The sequence below is a fragment of the Siphateles boraxobius genome, unplaced genomic scaffold, assembly GCF_051911475.1.
Source record: "Siphateles boraxobius isolate OS27281-9 unplaced genomic scaffold, OSU_SipBor_1 194, whole genome shotgun sequence".
Taxonomy (NCBI): domain Eukaryota; kingdom Metazoa; phylum Chordata; class Actinopteri; order Cypriniformes; family Leuciscidae; genus Siphateles; species Siphateles boraxobius.
Window position 1 is genome coordinate 12501 of NW_027508804.1, and position 26644 is coordinate 39144.

The window sequence follows — 26644 nt, forward strand, 5'->3', positions numbered from 1 at the left end:
AGATCATTTGCTGTATTTCTGTCTCACCCGTTTTATTGTATTCATTAGTTGATCGATTCACTGAACACTCGTCTCTTTCTCTTTCTCTTTCTCTTTCTCTTTCTCTTTCTCTTTCTTTCAGAGCTCCAGACAACAACAAGAAGTTAAAACATGTAAGTCAAATCTGCAGAAATTACTACTTTTATACAGCAAGGATGAGTTAAATGGATCAAAAGTTACAGTAAAGACATTTATAATGTTACAAAAGATTCTACAGGTGAAACTCGAAAAATTAGAATATCGTGCAAAAGTTATAATTTTGATGATTATGGATTACAGCTTGCATGAAATCAATAAAAAAAAGGATTTTAAATACAGAAATGTCGGCTCTCTGAAAAGTATAATCATGCATATGTATATAGTTATATTAAATATATTAGTTTCATCGTTTATTTAGAATTTCTGAAATACACAAACTTTTGCATGATATTCACATTTTTCGAGTTTCACCTGTATTTCAAATAAATTCAGTTTTTTAAATTTTCTATTCATCAAAGAAACCTGGAAAATAAAATGTATCACAGTTTCCACAAACACATGAACTGTTTTCAACACTGATAATAATCATAAATGTTTCTTGAGCATCAAATCATCATATTATAGTGATTTCTGAAGGATCATGTGACACTGAAGACTGGAGTAATGATGCTGAAAATTCAGCTTTGATCACAGGAATAAATTACACTTTACTATATATTCACATAGAAAACGTCTCGGTTACGTATGTAACCCTAGTTCCCTGATAGGGAACGAGACGCTGCGTCAAACGCTGTGGGAACGCCTCTGCGTTGTGCGTCATGAAGCACGTATGGAATCAGCCCAATGGAGAGATGGAACGTCATAGGCGGGTGACGTCATCCACCAGGAAACTATAAAGCACCCCATAAACACAAGCGCAACAGCTTCTGATAGGCCTGAAGGAAGCGCTAGCGGGAATGACGGGAGTATGGTGGAATGACGCAGCGTCTCGTTCCCTATCAGGGAACTAGGGTTACATTTATAACCGAGACGTTCCCTTTCAAGGGAACTCAAGCTGCGTCAAACACTGTGGGAACGCTAATACCCACGTCGCCATAGGACCAAGTGACCGCCATGTGAGAACTAGCGCACAGAGGACGAGAGCACCTGTGCCCCAGGGGTAGAACTTAAATCTAGGTCGTAGAACTTAATGAAAGTATGCGGTGAAGACCATCCGGCCGCATCACAAACGTCACTGAGGGAAACTCCTGACAGTAAGGCTTTAGAAGCCGCCATACTCCTGGTAGAGTGGGCTCGTACAGCCAAAGGTGAAGGCTGACCAGCCGACTCATAGGCAAGTGAGATAGCCTCGACCACCCACTTGCTCATTCTCTGTTTAGACGCGGGACACCCCTTCTTGGGTGGCCCAAAGCACACAAATAGTTGTTCTGACTTCCTCCACAGGGCAGTTCTGTGGACATAGGCGTCTAACGCCCTAACAGGGCAGAGTAAATTAAGTTTCTCCTGGTCAGACGACAGAAATGGAGGATGACAAAAGGCCTGCAGAACTGTAGGTCTAACAACATTAGTAGGGACCTTGGGAACGTAACCTGGTCTAGGATGCAGAAAAGCCTTAACCATGCCAGGCGAAAATTCCAGGCACGAGGGTGAAACCGACAGGGCCTGTAAATCTCCGATTCTCTTTAGTGAGGAGATAGCAAGAAGAAAGATAGTCTTAAACGTGAGAAACTTCTCAGGAACTTCTTAGATAGGTTCAAGAGGAGCTAGGGAAAGACCTTCTAATACGATGGCCAGATCCCAGGCCGGCACCCTCGTACGAACTGCTGGCCTCAGCCTCAGTGTGCCACGAAGGAAACGTCTCGGGTTATGACTATAACCCTTGTTCCCTGAGAAGGGAACGAGACACTGCGTCGAGAATCGACTCTTTGGGGACGCTCCCTTAGCGTGCACCTCTGAAGTATGAATGAAACTATTCCAATCCTGATTGGTGTTGCGTCATGACGTAACATGTGACGGCATAACCGGATGCATAAAAGCGACGCCGGCACACACACACACTAGCCTAGCGATGAAGCAAGACGCTCTAAGGCCTCGAGGGGCGTGGCAGGACGACGCAGTGTCTCGTTCCCTTCTCAGGGAACAAGGGTTATAGTCATAACCCGAGACGTTCCCTTTCGAGGGAACTCAACACTGCGTCGAGAATCGACTCTTTGGGGAACGAATGCCCACTAGGCCACGCACCGAAGACAGGCCTGCCCAGGAGTGAAACTGATTCAGGCACTCAGCAGGACGAGAGCACACGTGCGCCAGGCGTACTGGGGAGGTGCAGACTATAGAACCTAATAAAAGTGTGTGGGGTAGCCCAACCGGCTGCCTCACAGATCTCCTGGAGGGGAACTCCCGAGAGGAGGGCCCTAGAGGACGCCATGCCTCTAGTAGAATGAGCCCTTATGGCCAGAGGTGAAGGCAAATTGCGCACCTCATAAGCCAAGGCAATAGCCTGCACAATCCAATTACTAATGGTTTGCTTGGATGCCGGGAGCCCTCTCCTAGGTGACCCGAAACACACTAACAGTTGGTCCGACCTCCTCCAAGAAGAGGACCTCTCAAGATAAATACTCAAAGCTCTGACGGGGCAGAGCAAATGAAGCTTCTCTTCTTCTGCCGACACATGAGGTGGAGGATGGAAAGCCTGAAGGGTCGTAGACCTAGCCGTATTAGCAGGCACTTTAGGCACATAGCCCGGTCTCGGGTGCAAAAAGGCCTTAACCTTGCCAGGGGCAAACTCCAAGCAAGCTGGTGTCACTGCCAGGGCTTGGAGATCTCCCACCCTCTTAAGAGAGGTGATGGCTAAGAGAAAGACCAATTTGTAGGTAAGGTCTTTAGGCGAAGCCGACTAAAGAGGTTCGAAGGGGGCCAGGGATAACCCTTCCAGAACCACTGCCAGGTCCCAGGCAGGAACCCTGGACCTGGTTGTCGGTCTCATCCTTCAAGTACCACGGAGAAAACGAATGACCAGCTGGTGCCTCCCCAGAGGCCCATCACTTAATGGCGCATGGAAAGCCGCAATGGCAGCCACGTACACCTTAAGCGTGGAAGGGGAGAGACCCGCAGAGAAACGATCTTGAAGAAACTCCAGAACTGAAGCCACCGGGCAGTTAACTGGGTCTAAATTATGTTCTCTACACCAAGTAACGAAAACATTTCACTTGAGGCCATATAATCTCTTAGTAGACAGAGCCCTAGAGCTAAGTATGGTTTTAACCACCCCGGCTGATAGACCAGCGTTTAGGTACTGAACCCCCTCAGAGCCCAGGCCCACAGTTTCCACAGCTCTGGTTGAGGGTGGAAGATTGTGCCCTCCACCTGAGACAATAGATCCCTCCTCAGAGGAATCTGCCATGGCTGAGCTATCAGGAGCGAAATTATATTTGAAAACCATACCCGGGTCAGCCACATTGGGGCAACCAGAAGTAGACTGATGCCCTCCTGACGGACCCTCTCCAGGACTGCCGGAAGCAGAGCGATCGGGGGAAATGCGTACAGGCGAAGCCTCGGCCAGGCCTGTACCATGGCATCCAACCCCAGTGGGGCTGGATGTGAGAGGGAGAACCAAAGTGGGCAGTGGGACGTCTCTCGAGACGCGAATAAATCCACTTCCATGGGCCCAAACCTCTCCCATATCAACTTCACCACATCTGGATGAAGTCTCCATTCCCCGGGCCTCAGCCCCTGCCTCGACAGGATGTCTGCTCCCTGATTCTGAACCCCCGGAATATACATAGCTCTGATAGACAGTATTTTCCCTTGGGACCAGAGAATAACCTGATGCGCCAGTCTGCACAGAGGGCGCGATCTGAGTCCCCCTTGTCGGTTTAGATAAGCTACCACTGATGTATTGTCCGATCGTACTAGGACATGGTAACCCTTGATGTCTGGAAGGAAGCTCCTCAGAGCCCTGAACACAGCCAACATCTCTAGACAATTTATGTGCCAAGAATGATGATGGTCCTGCCACAGACCCCTGGCAAAGCGGCCGTCCATGACCGCGCCCCAGCCAGTGAGGGAGGCGTCTGTCGAAACGGTTTTCCGGCAACATGATGCTCCTAACACTGGCCCTTGGGACAGGAACCAAGGTTTCTTCCATATTATTAGAGAACGAAGGCATCTGCGCGTTACTCTGATCATACGAAATGGATTCCCCTTGGGGGAAAACCCCTTGGCTTTCAGCCACCACTGAAGGGGCCTCATGTGTAGAAGGCCCAAAGGTATAATGTTGGATGCCGCTGCCATGAGGCCCAGCAGTCTTTGGAATTGCTTTACAGTAGTGGCCTGGCCTAGCTTTAACTTCGATACCATCGCCAGAATGGACTCGATACGCGCCGGAGACAAGCGTGCCTGCATCGTAGTCGAGTTCCACACAACGCCTAGAAACGTTGTGGACTGGGACGGTTCTAACACACTCTTCTTTGTGTTGAGTCTCAACCCCAATTTTTTAATGTGGCCAAGGACGACATCTCGATGCCGAACTGCCATTTCTCGAGACTGGGCCAGAATGAGCCAGTCGTCGATATAATTCAGTATGCGGATGCCCTGAAGTCTCAGTGGAGCAAGTGCTGCATCCATACATTTGGTGAATGTGCGGGGAGAGAGTGCTAGGCCGAACGGAAGAACCCGATATTGGTAAGCTTCGCCCCCGAAAGCGAACCCCAGGAACCTCCTGTGACATGGAAGGATGGATACGTGAAAATAGGCGTCTTTTAGATCTATCGTGACAAACCAGTCCTCGGATCTGATTTGACTCACGATGACAGGAATAGTGAGCATTTTGAACCTGAGCTTCATCAGAGACAGGTTCAAAACCCTGAGATCTAGAATTGGCCTCAACCCCCCATCCTTCTTTGGAACTATAAAGTACCGGCTGTAAAATCCGGACTCCCTGTCTGAATGAGGAACACGTTCTATGGCCTCCTTTAGCAGCAGAGATTGCACTTCTTGTTCAATCACCTGAGCCTGCTCTGGAACCACTGTAGTCTGCACCACCCCAGAAAATTTGGGGGGGGGCGGTGCCCGAACTGCAGTCTGTACCCTGACTTTATTATATGCAGGACCCATGCAGATTGTTGGGAAGATGATACCATGCCTCTACAAAATCTACTAAGGGAACCAGCCTCTCGAGACTGGCCTCTGGTGTTTTTCGAGCACCCTTCTCGACCCCCTGAAGCGGAAGACCGGCAGGGTGTAGTCGATACGGTTTTCATGACCATAACTGATGCTCGTTTTTTATTTTTCGAGAAAAACGACCCACAGTGCGTTCGCTGGAATATGATGCGGCCCGAAGCGTCACCGACGGCAGGCAACTCACATCGTTTCCTAGAGGGCTCCGCTGTGAGAACAACCTCGGTTGTTCTACAACGGAGGGGACAGCCCTCAGAGGTCCCACCACTCAGGCTAGGACCTCTTTCCTGAAGCCCTCCTAGCCTGAAGGACATCCCTTAAATCGCCCTTCTGGCTGGGGGGCTTCTGCTGGGAGCGTTTCCTCCGTTGCCAGGCTCCCGGAGGAGGGGCTCTAGAAGAAACGCTCTCCCTTTGCTCTGCCCGGTGTGAGGAGCTGGTTGATGGCTGGGGCTGATGTTCTTGCCCCACCCTACTCGATTTGGACTTCGATTTTCGGGGGAGGAACTGCTGGAACGCCGCAGATTGCTTCTTCGCCTCCTGAAACCTGTCGACGACCGATGTAACGGCGTCGCCGAACAGGCCAGAAGACGAAAGCGGCGCATCCAGCAGAACAGATTTATCTTTCTCCTTTAGACCAGATAAATTGAGCCACAGATGCCTCTCCGTGGCCACCATAGCTGCCATAGAGCGGCCAATAGCGCGGGCCGTCTCTTTAGTGGCCCGGAGAGACAAATCTTTGGCTTTGCGCAACTCTGAAATATCTTCAGGAGTTGGCCCCTCCCCCTCGTCCAAATCTTTCCGGAGATCGGCCTGGTATGCCTGCAAGATAGCCATAGAGTGCAGACATTAACCAGCCCGACCTGCCGCCATGTAAGCCCTGCCTATTAAAGCAGATGTATCTCTGCAGGGCTTACTAGGCAGCGCAGGGGTTTTAAGGGAAGATGCCGACTCAGGAGATAGATAACCGGCTATAGCTTCTACGACTTTAGGCATCTTCCCATAACCCATATCCCGTGCCCCCACAACATTGCTATAATCGACAACAGATGGACGGGAGACACGGGACGAATGCGGTTTATCCCACGATCTCGAGATCTCTTTGTGGAGATCGGGGAAAAACGGCAAACCCCGGCGCTGAGGCTGTGACCTGTGCCGCAGGAAACGCTCGTCTAACTTGCTTACGACTCGCGTTCCCTGCTCATCTTGTGGCCAGCTGATGTTAAGTCTGGCCACGGCACGAGTCACAACCTCCACCAGCTCCTCATAAGCTTGGCCGTGAACTGGCGCGCTCGACTCACGGTCATCCTCGATGCTGATCACCTCTGCCTCCTCGGAAGCAGAGAGCTCAAGCACCGGGACCTGGTCGTGGGCAGAAGAAGCCGAAGCGCGGGCTTCTGCACCACTCACAGGGGCTTCGGGATCTTCAGATGAAGAATGAGAAAGTGCCGCAGCAGTCTCATTCTCATCTGCAAGATCCCGCTGCGAACCCCACGATCTGAGTCGCCGCGCCGCCTCAACAGAAACGGGACCAGAACCGCGGGGAACGCGAGCCTGACCGAGCTTATCAAAGCACACCAGCCAGGAGCGCAGCACCCTCATGGGTAGTGCTTCACAGTGTACGCAGGCAGCTCCCTCGAGAGCTGCCTGGGCGTGCTGCGCTCCCAAACAGTTCACACACAAAACATGCTTGTCCCCATCCGTAATAAAACGAGGACAGGGGTGCACACACATTCTGAACTGCTGGCTGGCCATAATATATATAGGGATAGACAAACAACACCAAATAAGACAGACAGTCGTAACATAGAGCGCTTGCTGAAGAGCGAAAAGCTTGTGTGTGTGTGTGCCGGCGTCGCTTTTATGCATCCGGTTATGCCGTCACATGTTACGTCATGACGCAACACCAATCAGGATTGGAATAGTTTCATTCATACTTCAGAGGCGCACGCTAAGGGAGCGTCCCCAAAGAGTCGATTCTCGACGCAGTGTTGAGTTCCCTCGACAGGGAACGAGTTATAAGCGGGTGCCTCCCAAGAGGAACTCCAATGAAAGGGACGTGGTAAGCAGCCAGTGCCGCCACATACACCTTTAGCGTGGAGGGGTATAGCCCTGTGGAGAAGCGCTCCTGCAGGAATTCCAGCACTGCACCCACTGGGCAGTTAACTGGGTCCTGCAGGTGCTCTCCACACCAAGAAGTGAAGAGTTTCCACTACAAAAGGCATAAAGCTTCCTCGTGGATGGAGCTCTGGAGTGAAGAATGGTCTCAACAACCTCGGTTGAGAGACCAGAGTTCATGAGCTGGGCCCCCTCAGAGGCCAAGCCCACAATACTGGGCAGGGGTGAAATATCATGCTGCCCGCCTGAGAGAGTAGATCCCTCCTGACCGGGAACTCCAAGGGAGAGCCGTCCAGGAGAGAAATCAGGTCCGCAAACCATACTCGGGCCGGCCAGAACGGGGCTACTAATAGTAGGCTGACCCCGTCCCGGCGAACCCTACCCAGAACTCCAGGTAGCAGAGCAATCGGGGGAAAGGCGAACAGACTTGTTTCACAGCTGAGAGAATCGAAACGATGCGGGTCGGAACGAGTCGCGCCTGCATCGAAACCGAAACCAAAACGACACCCAGAAAAGTGGTCTTCTGAGGAGATAATACACTTTTCTTTGCGTTCAGCCTCAACCCCATCCTGATATGACCGAGAACGACATCTCAATGTCCAACCGCCATCTGCTCTGTCTGAGCTAAAATCAACCAATCGTTGATGTAATTGAAGCCTCAGGGGCACTAGTGCTGCGTCCATGCATTTCGTGAAAGTGCGGGGAGATAAAGCTAGGCCAAACGGAAGAATCCTGTGCTGGTACACCTCACCCCCGAAGGCGAACCTCAGGAACTTCCTGTGTTGTGGAAGGATGGAAATGTGGAAGTACGCGTCCCTTAGATCTATCGTGACAGACCAGTCCTCGGATCTGATTTGTGACACGATCTGCTTGATAGTGAGCATCTTGAATTTTGGCTTCCCTACCGAGCGATTCAATAGGCGCAGGTCTAAAATTGGACGCAACCCCCCATCCTATTTTGGAACGATGAAATATCGGCTGTAATAGCCTGACTCCACACTAGTAGGAGTAACCCGTTCTATAGCCTCCTTTTGAAGGAGTGCTTTCACCTCTTGTTCCATAACCAGAGCCTGCTCGGGGCCCACCACTGTAGGCAGAACCCCTCTGAATTTTGGTGGACGACACCTGAATTGGATAGCATAATCCCTTTCTATTGTCTGCAGGACCCAATGAGATATTTTTGGAAGGCTTTTCCACTCTGCCAGAAATTCTACTAAGGGTACCAGTCTCTCGAGACTGGCCTCTGGTGTAACTTGAGCAGCAAATGCAGCGCCCTGTAACGGCACACCGGCAGGGAACAACTGGTCTAACCGCTCTGAAACCCTCCTCAGAGGGAGAGAGTCCCTCGGGAAATCGCTCGCTGGGAACGTCTGCGCCCCGGCATGAAGGCGGGGTGGGCAGAACGGGCCCCTGAGGGCACCGAGGAAGAATGGGCACCGTAGAAAGAGGTGAACACCTTTCCGCCTCGGTGGGGACCACCCTCAGTGTCCTGCGCGCCGTGGCGCCAGGACTTCTTCTTAGCCGAAGCCTTCTTAGCTAATATAACTGTCCTCAGATCAGTTCTATTACTGGGAGATTTCGGCTGAGAGTGCCGCGGCTGAGCCCACTGTCCAGCAGGGGGAGCACAAGACGCGACACTCTGCTTCAGCGCCCTATATGATGAGCTCGCAGACGGCCGGGGCTGCTCCCGCCCAGCAGCCCCAGGGATGTGAATTTTTAAAGGGAAAAATTTCTTAAAAGCTGTTGTTTGCTTTTCCTTCTCCTGGAATTTATCGATGACAGAATTTACAGCGTCGCCAAATAAACCCAGGGGGGAGAGAGGAGTGTCTAAAAGGAAAGCTTTTTCTTTTTCTTTTATATTTGTCTGATTTAACCACAGATGTCTTTCTGCAGCCACCAGAGCTGCCATAGATCGACCCACTAGCTTGGCCGACTCTCTGGTTGCGCGCAGGGATAAATCAGCAGCCTGACGCAGTTCGCAAACCACGTCAGCACTGACCTCCTCACTCTCACTCACGTCCCTCAGCAGGTCAGCCTGGTATGCCTGCATAATAGACATGGTATGCAAACATGACGCAGCCTGATCCGCCGCCGAATACACTTTACCCACAAAAACCGAAATATTTCTAAGAGGCTTGGTGGGTAATGCCGGTGCCTTAACAGATGACGCAGCCTCGAGGGAGAGAAAACTCGCAAGCGTCTCTTCCACGTGAGGCATTGCCGAATAACCATATGATTTTGCCCCCACAATATTAGAATATGTTGAAGTCTGGGGACTAAACACTCTATATGACACCGGTTTTTTCCACGATTTCGACACCTCAGTGTGGAGATCGTGAAAAAACGGCAAGCACCGGCGTGGAGGTTGCACTCGTTACGGCAAACATCTCTCCTCTAATTTTGATTTAGAAACAGACTCCTGTCTAGTCACTGGCCATACAATGCTGAGTTTTTCTACAGCTCTTGTTAATACCTCCACTAGCTCATCACTTTCGGGAGTGTAAGGTAGCGAATCCTCCACATCTCCCTCATTTATAACTGGTGCCTCAGCTCGAGCGGAAGAAACCGCAGCGCGTGCTTCCGAACACGGGAGTGAGGCACTGGATCTCACAGGTGAAGGGAGAGATAAGGCAGAGCCCGTCTCTAACCCCGCTGAGAGATCCATCTGCGATCCCCACGACACGCGTCGTCGCTCTGCCTCGGCAAGAGCGGGACCCGAACCGCAGGGAGCGCGCACCAAACCGCTCTCCTCGAAGAGCGCCCGGCGGGAGCGGAGCGTCCTTAATGGCAGACGCTCGCAATGCTCACAATCAGCTCCCTCGAGAGCTGACTGGGCATGCTGCACTCCCAAACAAATAACACAAAGAACGTGTGTATCCCCACTCGTAAAATAACGCGAGCAGGGAGGGACACACTTCCTAAACTGCTGTTCGTTCGCCATATCTCTTTTAATATATATATATATATATATATAAATTGTTTGTGTGGTGCAGAGTATGTGAAGACAGGCAATATTCACGCAGGGACAGATTCACATATAGCGCGACTGAAGGCACAGAAAGCTGTTGCGCTTGTGTTTATGGGATGCTTTATAGTTTCCTGGTCGATGACGTCACCCGCCTATGACGTTCCATCTCTCCATTGGGCTGATTCCATACGTGCTTCATGACGCACAACGCAGGGGCGTTCCCACAGCGTTTGACGCAGCTCGAGTTTGTTTTAAATTGGAATTTATTATTTTTACCATTTGCTTTAACTATTCCTAGTGTACAGAATATATTACTGTGTAAAATATAATACTTGGAATTCACAAATTTTTGCATACAAACACTGTGGTGATTTCTATTAATTTGCGAGTCAGATATGGCTCTTTATTTATTGTGAGCTTTCATGAAATCAATAATGCAGTCCTTCATTACTGAAGACAGTGTGTGATATTGTTTGTATCAGAGTTTGAGCATGAACACTGGACTCAGTGTCTGACTGTGTTGTCCAGGTTCTGATCACTCTCTACTGGCTGGGTCGAGCAGCCAACACCAGCGCCTCTTACAGCGGGCCCACGCTGGCCCTGCAGGAGTTTGAGGGACTGCGCTCACTGATGAGAACGGTACACAAACACACACACACACACACACACACACACACACACAGCCAACACGAGCGCCTCTTACAGCGGGCCCACGCTGGCCCTGCAGGAGTTTGAGGTACTGCGCTCACTGATGAGAACGGTACACACACACACACACACACACACACACACACACACACACACACACACACACACACACACACACACACACACACACACACACACACACACACACACAGCACACAGCACACAGCACAAACACCACAGCAAGAGTGATAACCTGATCTATGCCAGTTTGCCATTAATCCTCAAATCCAGAGAGCAGAGTTTGAGAGTCGGACTCTTTTACATGGACTAGTTACTCCCAACAGAATTTATTTCTGATTTTTGCATCCAAGAAAATATATTTGTGGCATTTTGTGTTGTTTTGTAGTGGGATGAGCAACAGTAAGGGTATAATTACCTGTAAATATATGTAATTATTACTGAAAAAAGGCAGAAATGTGTTTCACACTAATACTTGCACGCTGTCACTAATTACATACTGTACATCCGAAATGCATTTGACCGTTTATTATATTATTGTCTATTGATTTTGCCGTTTACAGCTTAAAATAGTGCTACATTTCAAAAGTACATATAAAATGAATATAAATGTACTGGTGAAATCAGGCATTATGAACACTATCAAATATTCATGTTTATCAGTTTAATACAGGGGTTTCAACCTGGGGACCGCAAGGAAGTGCTAGGGGACTGTGGAAGTGCTTAGAGGAAATCAGTGGAAAACTATTATTGAAAAATAAATGTTTAAAATAAATGTAAAAAATAGATAAAAAACAAAATTTATGTAAGTAAATTAATAAAATGAAAATAGTTTTAAAAGAATTATAAGTTAAATAAAAAAAGATTAAATAAAAATAAAAAAATGTATATATATACATATATATATATTTATTTAAGTATTTCACAAATAATATTTTACACGCATTTATAATATATATATTTGCAATATGAATTGGATCTTTATATATAAAAATGTATAGCTGCCCTTTAAACTTTAGGATATGGGTCCCTCGTATGAGAATGATGGTGTCTGAAAGTCTGAAAATAATTAAGCCTAATTAAAGGGACAATGTGTATTTTTTTAGGTATTTTATAATGGTAAATGGTAAATGGACTGCATTTATATAGCGCTTTCACAGACCCAATGGACACCAAAGCGCTTTACATATTTTGCCTCACATTCACCCATACACTCACTCATTCATACATTCATATTATCTAAAATAAATACTTTTATTCATAAATATGTCCTCAATGGTGTACAAATACCTCTGCCGATTATCTGACTTATCCTCGTAAACAAAGAATTTATTATCTTTATATACATGTGACGGGTAGGTCCACGGAGGCTTCCATGTCGTTCCGCCATATTGAAAAACTATAAAAGCAGAGAGGGTCAAAAAGTACTAGGCCAACGCGTTTCCACAAGGTGTTTTCGTTCAGAGCCAGTGTCACGTGACTGAAAGCAGCAGAACCGGATGAGAGAGCAGTGAGAGGCGCTTCACGGCCCCAGCAAGTTTTAAAGGCTGCATTGTACTGTTATTATTCATACTGTAACATTCGTTTGTTCGTTGTGTCAAGTTGCAGTTTGTTTGAAATAACAAACCTGTTCACCCGAAGGAAAACTTGACGAAGTGCTATTAGAAGACATCCTGTCATAGCTTTTTGGTACATAACAGCTACCGTAGATGCAACACGCATTTGAAAAAGAGAGGCGCTGGAGAGCACAATTCGTTTGAATGCAAAACACAATTTCACCGCTAGATGGGAGATGTAGATAGTAGATAGAGACCTACACAATGTCCCTTTAAACTTAATTCCGTGTCATGGGCTGAACTCGCAAAGTTGTGTCTCTCTGCTTCATATCAGAACTTTTATATCCTTTTAAAACACTTGTGTATGAAGACCGTCAATGTGCTCCGTCCAGCTCACATCATTCACTCTGAGCACAATGTTCAATTTGTGTGGTCTCATATGGATTTTGTCTAATGTTTGGTTAACTTTTTTGCAGAAAAATTGCAGAAATTTGTCACAAATGCAAGCTACTTCAAGCAGTGCCCAGATTTTGCATTAATTTTTGCGATGGCCAGATCAGACTGACTGGTGAGCAACCGCTCTGAACACTCAGAAACGTCTCGGGTTACGACTGTGGCGAGCAGGACGAGTGCGAGGGACGTGAGAGAACGGCGCGAGGCCGGTGGCGTGAGTGATAATGAATGACAGCTGTGAGACGCACCGGTCTCGCATCTCTCACGTCGCCTCGGCCTCGTCCTGCTCGCCACAGACTGTAACCCTTGTTCCCTGAGAAGAGAACGAGACACTACGTGGACTACGACACTTTGGGGTACGGCCTTTGCATAACGCATCTGAAGTATGAATGAAACTAATCAAATCCTGATCGGTGTTGCGTCATGACGTAACGTGTGACGGCATACACGGAAGCTACACAGGGACGCCGGCACACGACAGAGGTAGCTTCTGCGATGAAGCAAGTCGCTCCCAGGGAGGGGAAGGCGTGGCGGAGGTACGCAGTGTCTCGTTCCCTTCTCAGGGAACAAGGGTTAAAGTCGTAACCCGAGACACTCCCTTTCCAGGGAACTGGAACTGCGTCCATACGACACTTTGGGGAACGAGGTCCCACTATGCCACATTGAGCCCTGCCTGTCCCAGTGTGAAGCTGCGCACAGGCACACTTAGGGCGAGAGCACTAGAGTGGCCGGCATAGAAGAAATCTCCAGGCTATAGATAAAAGTGTGTGGGGTGGCCTATCCTGCTGCATCACACACTTCCTGGATCGGGGCCCCGAGAGGAGGGCTCTAAAGGACGCTATGCCGCTGGTTGAATGAGCCCTCATGGCCAAAGGTGAAGGCAAGCTGAGCAACTGATAGGCCAAAGAGATAGCCTGAACGACCCAGTTACTGATGGTCTGTTTGGATTCAATATGTCCCGCCTTAGCTTCCTGTTTCAGTGGAGATTACGTCAACGCATCAAACAAAGCTGGCACTTCATTGGGACTTTGAGCATTTGATTATAAAGCAAGTTGAGCCTGACTTGGGCCTGATTCTGAGTTCGTGTGAAAACAAACTCCACCTCTGTCCATCATTCTTGAGGTCATCACTGGAAGAGGGTGTTTTTTCAGATCACTGGATTCTTCTGCAGATCTCCAGGGAATACAGTGATCTCACACACACACGTCAGTGGGACAAATCACAATCTGCTGTTTTGTGCTGTTTTTTTAGAATTGTGTAGAAGAAAGACGTTATCACACTGATTGGAACAGCAGCTCATGCGATAGCCTATGATGTCACTGGACTGACATTTATGAGTCCATCATGTGATGTGTCCTTTGCGTGAAAAGTGTTTCTCCATCTGGTCAGATAGTCACACACAGCTGATCCAGCACTGATCTGGGGTCAGTCACACACAGCTGATCCAGCACCGATCTGGGGTCATTCCAACACAGCTGATCCAGCACTGGTCTGGGGTCAGTCACACACAGCTGATCCTGCACTGATCTGGGGTCAGTCACACACAGCTGATCCAGCACTGATCTGGAGTCAGTCACACACAGCTGATCCAGCACTGATCTGGGGTCAGCACTGATCTTGGGTCAGTCACATACAGCTGATCCAGCACTGATCTGGGGTCAGTCACACACAGCTGATTCAGCACTGATCTTGGGTCAGTCACACACAGCTGATCCAGCACTGATCTGGGGTCAGTAACACACAGCTGATTCAGCACTGATCTTGGGTCAGTCACACACAGCTGATCCAGCACTGATCTGGGGTCAGTAACACACAGCTGATCCAGCACTGATCTGGGGTCAGTAACACACAGCTGATTCAGCACTGATCTGGGGTCAGCTCTGATCTGGGGTCAGTCACACACAGCTGATCCAGCACTGATCTGGGGTCAGTCACACACCGCTGATCCAGCACTGATCTGGGGTCAGTCACACATAGCTGATTCGGGGTCAGTAACACACAGCTGATCTGGGGTCAGTCACACACAGCTGATCCAGCACTGGTCTGGGGTCAGTCACACACAGCTGATCTGGGGTCAGTCACACACAGCTGATCCAGCACTGGTCTGGGGTCAGTCACACACAGCTGATCTGGGGTCAGTCACACACAGCTGATCCAGCACTGATCTGGGGTCAGTCACACACAGCTGACCCAGCACTGGTCTGGGGTCAGTCACACACAGCTGATCTGGGGTCAGTCACACACAGCTGATCCAGCACTGGTCTGGGGTCAGTCACACACAGCTGATCCAGCACTGGTCTGGGGTCAGTCACACACAGCTGATCCAGCACTGGTCTGGGGTCAGTCACACACAGCTGATCCAGCACTGGTCTGGGGTCAGTCACACACAGCTGATCCAGCACTGATCTGGGGTCAGTCACACACAGCTGATCCAGCACTGATCTGGGGTCAGTCACACACAGCTGATCTGGGATCAGTCACACACAGCTGAACCAGCACTGATCTGGGGTCAGTCACACACAGCTGATCTGGGGTCAGTCACACACAGCTGATCCAGCACTGATCTGGGGTCAGTGGCAGCGCTGCAGGACTCGAATGAAAGGCTGCTTTGTGCACAGCTGAAGGATCAAGAATTGACTTGAGCTGTGCTTTAATCAGAGAACCGCACTTTAAGTGCCAGTGCCTGTCAGTCACAGCTAAACCGTTATATAAACCTCATCCATTCTGTGCTTACATCCAGGAGAAACTGTCTCTCGCATACTCTCCTGAGTAGGTACTTATTTTGAATACGTAATTAATTCACGACTGCTAAAAAACTGCATTCTATATAGTATGAATGTGTGTAGTATGAATGTAATCCAGACGTACTACAATCGCCATGACCAGCGTCAGTTATGATATCAGTTATGATATGGTAGTACAGTGTCAGTTATGATATCAGTTATGATATGGCAGTACAGTGTCAGCTTTGATATCAGTTATGATATGATAGTACAGTGTCAGTTATGATATTAGTTATGATATGATAGTACAGTGTCAGTTATGATATCAGTTATGATAGGATAGTACAGTGTCAGTTATGATATCAGTTATGATAGGATAGTGTCAGTTATGATATAAGTTATGATATGATAGTACAGTGTCAGTTATGATATTAGTTATGATATGATAGTACAGTGTCAGTTATGATATTGGTTATGATATGATAGTACAGTGTCAGTTATGATATCAGTTATGATATGATAGTGTCAGTTATGATATCAGTTATGATACGATAGTACAGTGTCAGTTATGATATCAGTTATGATATGGTAGTACAGTGTCAGCTTTGATATCAGTTATGATATGATAGTACAGTGTCAGTTATGATATTAGTTATGATATGATAGTACAGTGTCAGTTATGAAATCAGTTATGATACGATAGTACAGTGTCAGTTATGATATCAGTTATGATATGATAGTACAGTGTCATTTATGATATCAGTTATTATACGATAGTACAGTGCCAGTTATGATATCAGTTATGATACGATAGTACAGTGTCAGTTATGAAATCAGTTATGATATGATAGTACAGTGTCAGTTATGATATCAGTTATGATATGATAGTACAGTGTCAGTTATGATATCAGTTATGATATGATAGTACAGTGTCAGTTATGATACCAGTTATGATATGATAGTACAGCGTCAGTTATGATATCAGTTATGATATGATTGTACAGTGTCAGTTATGATATTAGTTATGATACGATAGAACAGTGTCAGTTATGATAAGGTAGTGTCAGTTATGATATCAGTTATGATACGATAGTACAGTGTCAGTTATGATATCAGTTATGATATTAGTTATGATATGATAGTGTCAGTTATGATATCAGTTATGATATGGTAGTACAGTGTCAGTTATGATATCAGTTATGATATGATAGTACAGTGTCAGTTATGATATAAGTTATGATACGATAGAACAGTGTCAGTTATGATATCAGTTATGATATGATAGTACAGCGTCAGTTATGATATCAGTTATGATATGATTGTACAGTGTCAGTTATGATATAAGTTATGATATGATTGTACAGTGTCAGTTATGATATAAGTTATGATACAATAGTACAGTGTCAGTTATGATATTAGTTATGATATAATAGTACAGTATCATTTATGATATCAGTTATTATACGATAGTACAGTGCCCGTTATGATATGATAGTGTCAGTTATGATATCAGTTATGATATGATAGTGTCAGTTATGATATCAGTTATGATATGGTAGTATAGTGTCAGTTATGATATCAGTTATGGTATGATAGTACAGTGCCAGTTATGATATGATAGTGTCAGTTATGATATCAGTTATGATATGATAGTGTCAGTTATGATATCAGTTATGATATGGTAGTATAGTGTCAGTTATGATATCAGTTATGGTACGGTAGTACAGTGTCAGTTATGATATCAGTTATGATATGATGGTGTCAGTTATGATATCAGTTATGATATGGTAGTATAGTGTCAGTTATGATATCAGTTATGGTATGATAGTACAGTGTAAGTAACGATATCAGTTATGATATGATAGTGTCAGTTATGATATCAGTTATGATATGGTAGTACAGTGTCAGTTATGATATCAGTTATGATATCAGAATCAGAATCAGAAAGAGCTTTATTGCCAAGTGTGCTTGCACACACAAGGAATTTGTTTTGGTACTGAGGCTTCCAGTGGACATATACAAATACAAATACAACATGAAACATAATACTACAAATTATAAGAATAAAAAAAATAAAAATATAAATATATGAGAATAAAACTATCACAGTTGGGTTTAGTCAGAATAGACATTTTCAGATTTACAGATTATGAACCTATTTACAGTGTTTTGAATATTATAAATAAATAAATCTACATATAAGTATCACCTGAGTTGTAGGATATTGCACTAAACAGTGGGAGTATTGCACTTACAGGCATATGCCTTGGGAGGAGTGTTAACTGTTCAGGAGGGAAATGGCCTGTGGGAAGAAACTGTTCCTGTGCCGAGATGTTCTTGTGGCCAGTGATCTGAGTCTCCGTCTTGACGGTAACAGTTCAAACAGGAGGTGTCCAGGGTGAGTGGATTCTGTGATGATTTTACCTGCTCTCTTCCTCACTCTGGAAGAGTACAGGTCCTGGAGGTTTGGCAGGGGGGCACCAATGATCATCTCCGCAGTCCGGACTGTCCGTTGTAGTCTCCTGATGTCTGATTTGGTAGCTGAACCAAACCAGACAGTGATGGAAGCGCACAAGACAGACTCAATGACAGCTGAGTAGAACTGAATCAGCAGATCCTGTGGCAGGTTGAACTTCCTCAGCTGGCGAAGGAAGTACAGTCTCTGCTGGGCCTTTTTCACAGTGGAGTCAATGTGATTGTCCCACTGCTTCCACAGTGCTGTTCATGATGGTGAGTGGGGGGAGTGCTGGGCTGTTCCTCCTGAAGTCCACGATCATCTCCACTGTTTTGAGCGTGTTCAGCTCAAGGTTGTTATAACTGCACCAGGCAGCCAGCTGTTCAACCTCCAGTCTGTAAGCAAACTCGTCACCGTTTTGGATGAAACCGATGACAGTGGTGTCGTCTGCAAATTTCAGGAGCTTGACAGTGGGGTCTTTAGAAGTGCAGTCATTAGTGTACAGGGAGAAGAGCAGTGGGGAGAGAACACACCCTTGGGGGGCTCCGGTGCTGATTGTGAGTGTCTAGGATGTGTGTTTCACCCGTCTCACTCGCTGCTGCCGTTCCGTCAGGAAGCTGGTGATCCACTGACAGTACGAGGATGGTATGTAGAGCTGGGTCAGTTTGGCTGTGAGAAGACCAGGCATGATGGTATTGAAGGCCGAACTGAAGTCCACAAAGAGGATCCTTGCATAAGTCCCTGGTCTGTCGAGATGTTGCAGGATATAATGCAGTCCCATGTTGACTGCATCATCCACAGACCTGTTTGCTCTGTAGGCAAACTGAAAGGGATCCAGCAAGGGTCCAGTGAGGTCCTTCAGGTGGGCCTGCACCAGTCTTTCAAACGACTTCATGACCACAGACGTGAGAGCGACAGGTCTGTAGTCATTAAGTCCAGTGATTTTGGGTTTTTTGGGGACAGGAATGATAGTGGAGCGTTTGAAGCAGCAGGGAACTTCACACTGCTCCAATGATCTGTTGAAGATCTGCGTGAAGACCGGGGCCAGTTGGTCAGCGCAGGCTTTTAAACAAGCAGATGAGATGCCGTCTGGGCCTGAGGCTTTCCTAGTCTTCTGTTTTTTGAAGACTCGGCTCACGTCCTCCACACAGACCTTAAGCTCAGGTTGGATGGCAGGAGGGGGGAGTGATAATTGGAGTGCAGGAGGTGATGGTGAATGTGTGAAGTGCAGATCAGACCAGGTGTGTGGTGTGAATGAGGGCTTTTCAAACCGGCAGTAAAATGAATTTAAATCGTCAGCCAGGTGTTGATTGTCCACAGATCGAGGGGATGGTGACTTGTAGTTGGTGATGTTCCTCAGGCCATTCCAGACTGATGATGGGTCGTTGGATGAAAACTGGTTTTTCAGTTTATCAGAGTAGTTCCTTTTAGCAACTCTGATCTCCTTTGTCAATCTGTTTCTGGCCTGGTTATACAAGATTTTATCCCCACTTCTGTAAGCATCCTCTTTGGCATGACGAAGGTGTTTGAGTTTCCCAGTATACCATGGTTTATCATTAGTGAATGATAAGAATGTCCTGGTAGGAATGCATGTATCCTCACAGAAACTTATATATGATGTTACAGTATCTGTGAGCTCATCCAGATCATTGGTAGCAGCTTCAAAAACAGTCCAATCAGTGCAATCAAAGCAGGCCTGTAGATCCTGCTCTGCTTCATTAGTCCATCTTTTTACAGTCCTTATTCCAGGTTTAGCTGATTTCAGTTTCTGCCTGTAGGTCGGTATGAGATGAACCAAACAGTGATCAGAGAGCCCCAAAGCTGCCCGTGGGACGGAGTGATACGCATTTCTTATTGTGGTGTAACAGTGGTCCAGTATATTACTGTCTCTGGTGGGACATGTAACGTGCTGTCTGTATTTTGGTAGTTCACGGGAAAGATTTGCTTTGTTAAAATCCCCAAGAATGATTAAAAGAGAGTCTGGGTACCTTTGTTCCGTTTCAGCTATTTGTTCAGCCAGCTGTTGTAGCGCCGCGCTCACGCACGCGTCTGGAGGGATGTAAACATTCACGAGAATGAAAGAGGAAAATTCCCGAGGAGAGTAGAAGGGTTTACAGTTTATGAAATGTGCCTCTAATTTGGGAGAGCACATCTTCTTCAGTGTTGTTACATCTGAACACCAACTTTCGTTAATGTAGAAACACAATCCACCACCTCTCGTTTTCCCCGTTAGCTCCGCGATGCGATCCGCTCGGAACAGCTGGAAGCCCGGCAGATGTATTGCTTTGTCCGGTATGGCTTCACTCAGCCAGGTTTCAGTGAAGCACAAAGCAGCAGAGTTTAAAAAATCCTTGTTAGTGTGGGTGAGGAGAAGAAGTTCATCCGTTTTGTTAGGAAGGGATCGGAGATTTGCGAGATGAATACTGGGGAGTGCAGTGCGCAGGCACCAGCTTTAGTTTAACCAGCTCGCCGGCTCGCTTCCCGCGTTTGCGTCTGAACGCGCGTTTGAACAACAACGCTGCACCTCCGACGAGAATGTCCAGCAAAACGTCCGAATAATCAAAAACTGTAGAAAAGGTTTCTGGTGTGTGTTTCCTAATGTCCAGTAGTTCGTCTTTGGTGAAACTGATAGGAAAAGAATGACTAAACGCAGAACAAACGAACAAAAACAACACAATAGCTGGAGAGCTCCACACCGAGGCAGCCATCCGCGGCGCCATCTTGGAATGTATGGTGTCAGATATGATAGTACAGTGTCAGTTATGGTATGATAGTACAGTGTCAGTAATGATATCAGTTATGATATCAGTTATGATATGATAGTGTCAGTTATGATATCAGTTATGATATGGTAGTACAGTGTCAGTTATGATATCAGTTATGATATGATAGTGCAGTGTCAGTTATGATATAAATTATGATATGATAGAACAGTGTCAGTTATGATATCAGTTATGATATGATAGAACAGTGTCAGTTATGATATCAGTTATGATATGGTAGTACAGTGTCAGTTATGATATCAGTTATGATATGATAGTACAGTGTCAGTTATGATATAAATTATGATACGATAGTACAGTGTCAGTTATGATATAAATTATGATACGATAGAACCGTGTCAGTTATGATATCAGTTCTGATACGATAGTACAGTGTCAGTTATGATATCAGTTATGATATTAGTTATGATATGATAGTGTCAGTTATGATATCAGTTATGATATGGTAGTACAGTGTCAGTTATGATATCAGTTATGATATGATAGTACAGTGTCAGTTATGATATAAGTTATGATACGATAGAACAGTGTCAGTTATGATATGATAGTGTCAGTTATGATATCAGTTATGATATGATAGTACAGTGTCAGTTATGATATCAGTTATGATATGATAGTACAGTGTCAGTTATGATATCAGTTATGATATGATAGTACAGTGTCAGTTATGATATCAGTTATGATATGATAGTACAGTGTCAGTTATGATACCAGTTATGATATGATAGTACAGCGTCAGTTATGATATCAGTTATGATATGATTGTACAGTGTCAGTTATGATATAAGTTATGATATGATTGTACAGTGTCAGTTATGATATAAGTTATGATACAATAGTACAGTGTCAGTTATGATATTAGTTATGGTATGATAGTACAGTGTCAGTTATGACATCAGTTATGATATGATAGTACAGTGTCAGTTATGATATGATAGTGTCAGTTATGATATCAGTTATGATATGATAGCGTCAGTTATGATATCAGTTATGGTACGGTAGTACAGTGTCAGTTATGATATCAGTTATGGTACGGTAGTACAGTGTCAGTTATGACATCAGTTATGATATGATAGTACAGTGTCAGTTATGATATGATAGTGTCAGTTATGATATCAGTTATGATATGATAGCGTCAGTTATGATATCAGTTATGGTACGGTAGTACAGTGTCAGTTATGATATCAGTTATGGTACGGTAGTACAGTGTCAGTTATGACATCAGTTATGATATGATAGTACAGTGTCAGTTATGATATGATAGTGTCAGTTATGATATCAGTTATGATATGATAGCGTCAGTTATGATATCAGTTATGGTACGGTAGTACAGTGTCAGTTATGATATCAGTTATGATACAAAAGTACAATGTCAGTTATGATATCAGTTATGATATAATAGTACAGAGTTAGTTATGATATCATATCAGTTATGATATGATAGGACAGTGTTAGTTATGATATCAGTTTTGATATGATAGTACAGTGTCAGTTATGATATCAGTTATGATATGATAGTACAGTGTCAGTTATGATATCAGTTATGATATGATAGTACAGTGTCAGTTATGATATCAGTTATGGTACGGTAGTACAGTGTCAGTTATGATATCAGTTATGATATGATGGTGTCAGTTATAATATCAGTTATGGTATGATAGTACAGTGTCAGTTATGATATCAGTTATGATATGATAGCGTCAGTTATGATATCAGTTATGGTACGGTAGTACAGGGTCATTTATGATATCAGTTATGATATGATGGTGTCAGTTATAATATCAGTTATGGTATGATAGTACAGTGTCAGTTATGATATAAGTTATGATATCAGTTATGATAGGATAGTGTCAGTTATGATATCAGTTATGATATGGTAGTACAGTGTCAGTTATGATATCAGTTATGATATGATAGTGTCAGTTATGATATCAGTTATGGTACGGTAGTACAGTATCAGTTATGATATCAGTTATGGTACGGTAGTACAGTGTCAGTTATGCTATCAGTTATGATATTATGGTGTCAGTTATGATATCAGTTATGATATCAGTTATGATAGGATAGTGTCAGTTATGATATCAGTTATGATATCAGTTATGATAGGATAGTGTCAGTTATGATATCAATTATGATATGGTAGTACAGTGTCAGTTATGATATGATAGTACAGTGTCAGTAATGATATCAGTTATGGTATGATAGTACAGTGTCAGTTATGATATCAGTTATGATATGATAGTGTCAGTTATGATATCAGTTATGATATGGTAGTACAGTGTTCAGAAGTAGGGCATCAAAGTGTTGTCTACTTTTTATTATATAGTACCATGAATTCGGACACACTTCTTTTGTCACATACAGTTTTTCATCTATGGTATAGTAGGGAAGTATGTGATTTCAGACACAGCCTTATAGTGGGATTTTGATTCATCGAGTGACTTAAAGCTTTTAAATCCATTCGAAAAACAATTTGTTCAAGTAATTTAGTGACTCTTTTTTTATACATTATAATGTCAGTATCTTTGTCTATTATAAGTCACTGAATCATTCACTTAGCTGATTAATTCACAAACACTGAATGTCTTTAAGAACAAAATACATTCAAAGGAGCATTTCATAACAGAAACAAGTCGATTTACAAGTCATTACTAAACAATTAAACATATACTGTGTATATATATATAGTCACTTTTATCTGGACTTTCAGTTTGTTTTCATCAATCACGTGTCTTTGTCTTTGTTTCCGCCACTCCTCTGTTCCTGTGGTCACTGCTCTTCTTCTCTTCCTCCACAGATGTACATCATTGAGTTCATTACCTGTGTGTGTTCAGTTCTCTGTGCTCATTCTTTAGTTGTCGGATGATGTTCATGTATACTCATGTATGTGTGTGTATTACTCTGTTACGCCTTATGGATTAAACCTCGTTTATATTTTGATTCTGCCTTCACCTGTCTTCATCTTAATCTAGTAACACACACACACACACACACACACACACACACACACACACACACACACACACACACACACACACACACACACACACACACACACACACACTCACCCTCATTCCGTTCAACACATATTCTCATATTTTATTTGAGTACTGATTACCATTTACTTATGAAAATAAGAAACTTTATATTCCTATTATATATTTGAATGTAATTCACTTTTATTAATGCTTTTTCTTTTATATTGTTGTATTTCTCTTTTATTTTTTTCTTATTTTTGTGAAGCACTTTGAGATGTAACTTTTAAAGGCGCTATAGATAATAACATTTATCATTATTATTAACTTACGTTGATCTTTGAAAAACACACGAAGAAACTTTAAATGAAATCTAAGAGATTTCTGTCCCTCCATTGACAGTTCATGCAACTACCACTGTCTCTTCCAAAAGTTCATTAAGAGATCGCGAAACTAATTCATTTGATTTGAGTGGTTTTTGTCCAAATTTTCTGAAGAGATTAGATGGCTTTATATGATTAAATTTAGGCTTTTATTCACATATAAACATTGAACAGCGAATATAAACAGAAGCTCAATTGTACTTGCTTGACCCACAAGAACAGACCTGAAGCTCAATCGTGTTGCGAAGCTCATTCCAAACATGTTTGTTTTTGTTCACAATCAAAACCTCGGACTGCAAACCTGTGATGTTGTGTGTGTGTGTGTGTGTGTGTGTGTGTCAGGAAGCACAGCAGTTGGACAGCCCGCAGCGCAGCGTCAGGGACAGTGGTTATATCGACTGCTGTGAGTCGGAGCGCAGCATCTCTCTCTCCCCGCCGACACACACACGAGACGACTCGTTCGACAGCCTGGACTCCAGCGGCTCACGCTCCCATCACACGCCCTCGCCCGACGGCCTGCTCGCCCTCGGCTACAGCGATGGTAAGCCTCTCACTGACACCACTGCAGCTCATCCATGGGTTCAAACTAGCAATGGGTTCAAAGTTGACAACCGGTAAACATCTGGGAGTAATAGGGTTGTGTGAATGCAGTAGTTGTTCCTAGAATCCCTGATTGAGGAAAACTGAGGAAGCTTGTCAGAAAGATCAGCTGACCCGATGTTGAGTCCGTCAGAAAGATCAGCTGACCCAGTGTTGACTGTCCTCTTGCTGACTGCTGATATTGTGCTCTTCCCTAACCGAGCGTTGTTACGCCTTACAATGTGCAAGAAATGTGGAGAAATTGAGCAGTTTACTTCAGAAACAAAGTGAAACATGTTCAACTGAGACAATGGGGGGCATTTATCCTTCCTTGCTTCTGTAAAAGTTGCGGCAGCATGCTAGTTATGCTTAACTAAAATAAAAATATAACTCGATTTCAGACGCAGTCTGAGTCTGACAATGTCATTCGTTTTTATCCAAGGCGAGTGTTATTAGCTTGGGGAAATACTCTAGTGAAGTGAAATCTAAGTCCATGTCCAACTCTAAATTGTAAGGAACTTATATCTTTGATTTCATAGTAATACTTTACAATAAGGTTCATTTGTTTATTATTCATGTATTAACTAACATGAACTAACCATGAGCAACACATTTGTTACTGTACTTGTTAATCTTAGTTAATAATAATAATTATAATAATACACCTGTTAATTGTTTGTTCATGTTATGTCACAGTCAGTGCATTAACTAATGTTAACTAATACAACTTTTGATTTTAATAATGTTTTAGTAAATGCTGAAATTAATATTAACTAAGATTAATAAATGCTGTATAAGTGCAGTTCATTATTAGTTAATGTTAACAAATTGAACTAATAAAACCTTATTGTAAAGTGGTACAGATTTCATGATAGCTAACACTATATGCATATAATACATACATAAAATTTACAACATCAACAAAACTAAATATGAATTCGTCATAATTACCTTACCCAGGAAAGTGTCAAACTGAGCTATCATGTCAAGCCAGAATTCAAATGCATGATCCTACAGCTGACCTGAAGGAGAACAGACATGACAGATATGCACTCGAAGTGTGTGTGTGTGTGTGTGTGTGTGTGTGTGTGTGTGTGTGTGTGTGTGTGTGTGTGTGTGTGTGTGTGTGTGTGTGTGTGTGTGTGTGTGTGTGTGTGTGTTAACAGAGACATCGTCCTGTGCCTGTATGTCACATGTTCTCTCTCTCTCTCTGTTCTCGGGTGTTTCTGGGCTTTCGTCAGCTGGTGTGTCTCGGTCACATGACTTCATCTGTGTCTGCACACTAATACAATACGCTAATGCTGCTATTGCCTTTGTTGACTGCTGTAACCCCAGTCAGATTATAACACATTGCAATTATGTTTTTATGTAAATAATTATTAACTAGCTAGACGATGGCTAAACTCTCTCAGAAATTACAGCTAGTCATCTAAATATTAGCACAGCTGTTCTTTCACGTACACAAAAATGCTATTTATGCGTGAAACACAAAATTTGCACAATAGCTCATCGCTCATCTTCCACATGTTCAGTGAGTCGGTTGAGCTGCGTGTGCAATTGATGATATCAGCGCAAGGGCGTGGCTTAAATCTGGTCAAATTTGAATTAAAAATGCAGTCTCTTTTTTTAAAGTGAACTCTAATGCAATGCTTCATTGATATGTGTGACTGACCGAGGCTGATGCTGCGCTACACACAGATGTGACGTCATGTGGTCTGACCGTGTGGTTTCAGTCGGCTCTGCAAGTGTTTGTGTTGATCTGAGTGCCGTCGCCATGGTTACAGACTTATTA

At 44.5% G+C, this 26644-nt stretch overlaps 1 protein-coding gene across 1 annotated transcript in view; it reads left to right on the forward strand.

The window, feature by feature from the left end:
- The window catches only part of LOC143744090 (LIM and calponin homology domains-containing protein 1-like), a gene marked incomplete at its 5' end in the record, with an annotated part of 64054 nt that overhangs the window by 6482 nt on the left and 30928 nt on the right, over window positions 1-26644 (forward strand). The window contains 3 exons of the mRNA XM_077235481.1: window positions 122-152; window positions 10808-10918; window positions 24616-24814. Of these exons, the coding sequence (XP_077091596.1) occupies window positions 122-152; window positions 10808-10918; window positions 24616-24814 (341 nt within the window). The remainder of the gene's footprint in view (window positions 1-121; window positions 153-10807; window positions 10919-24615; window positions 24815-26644) is intronic.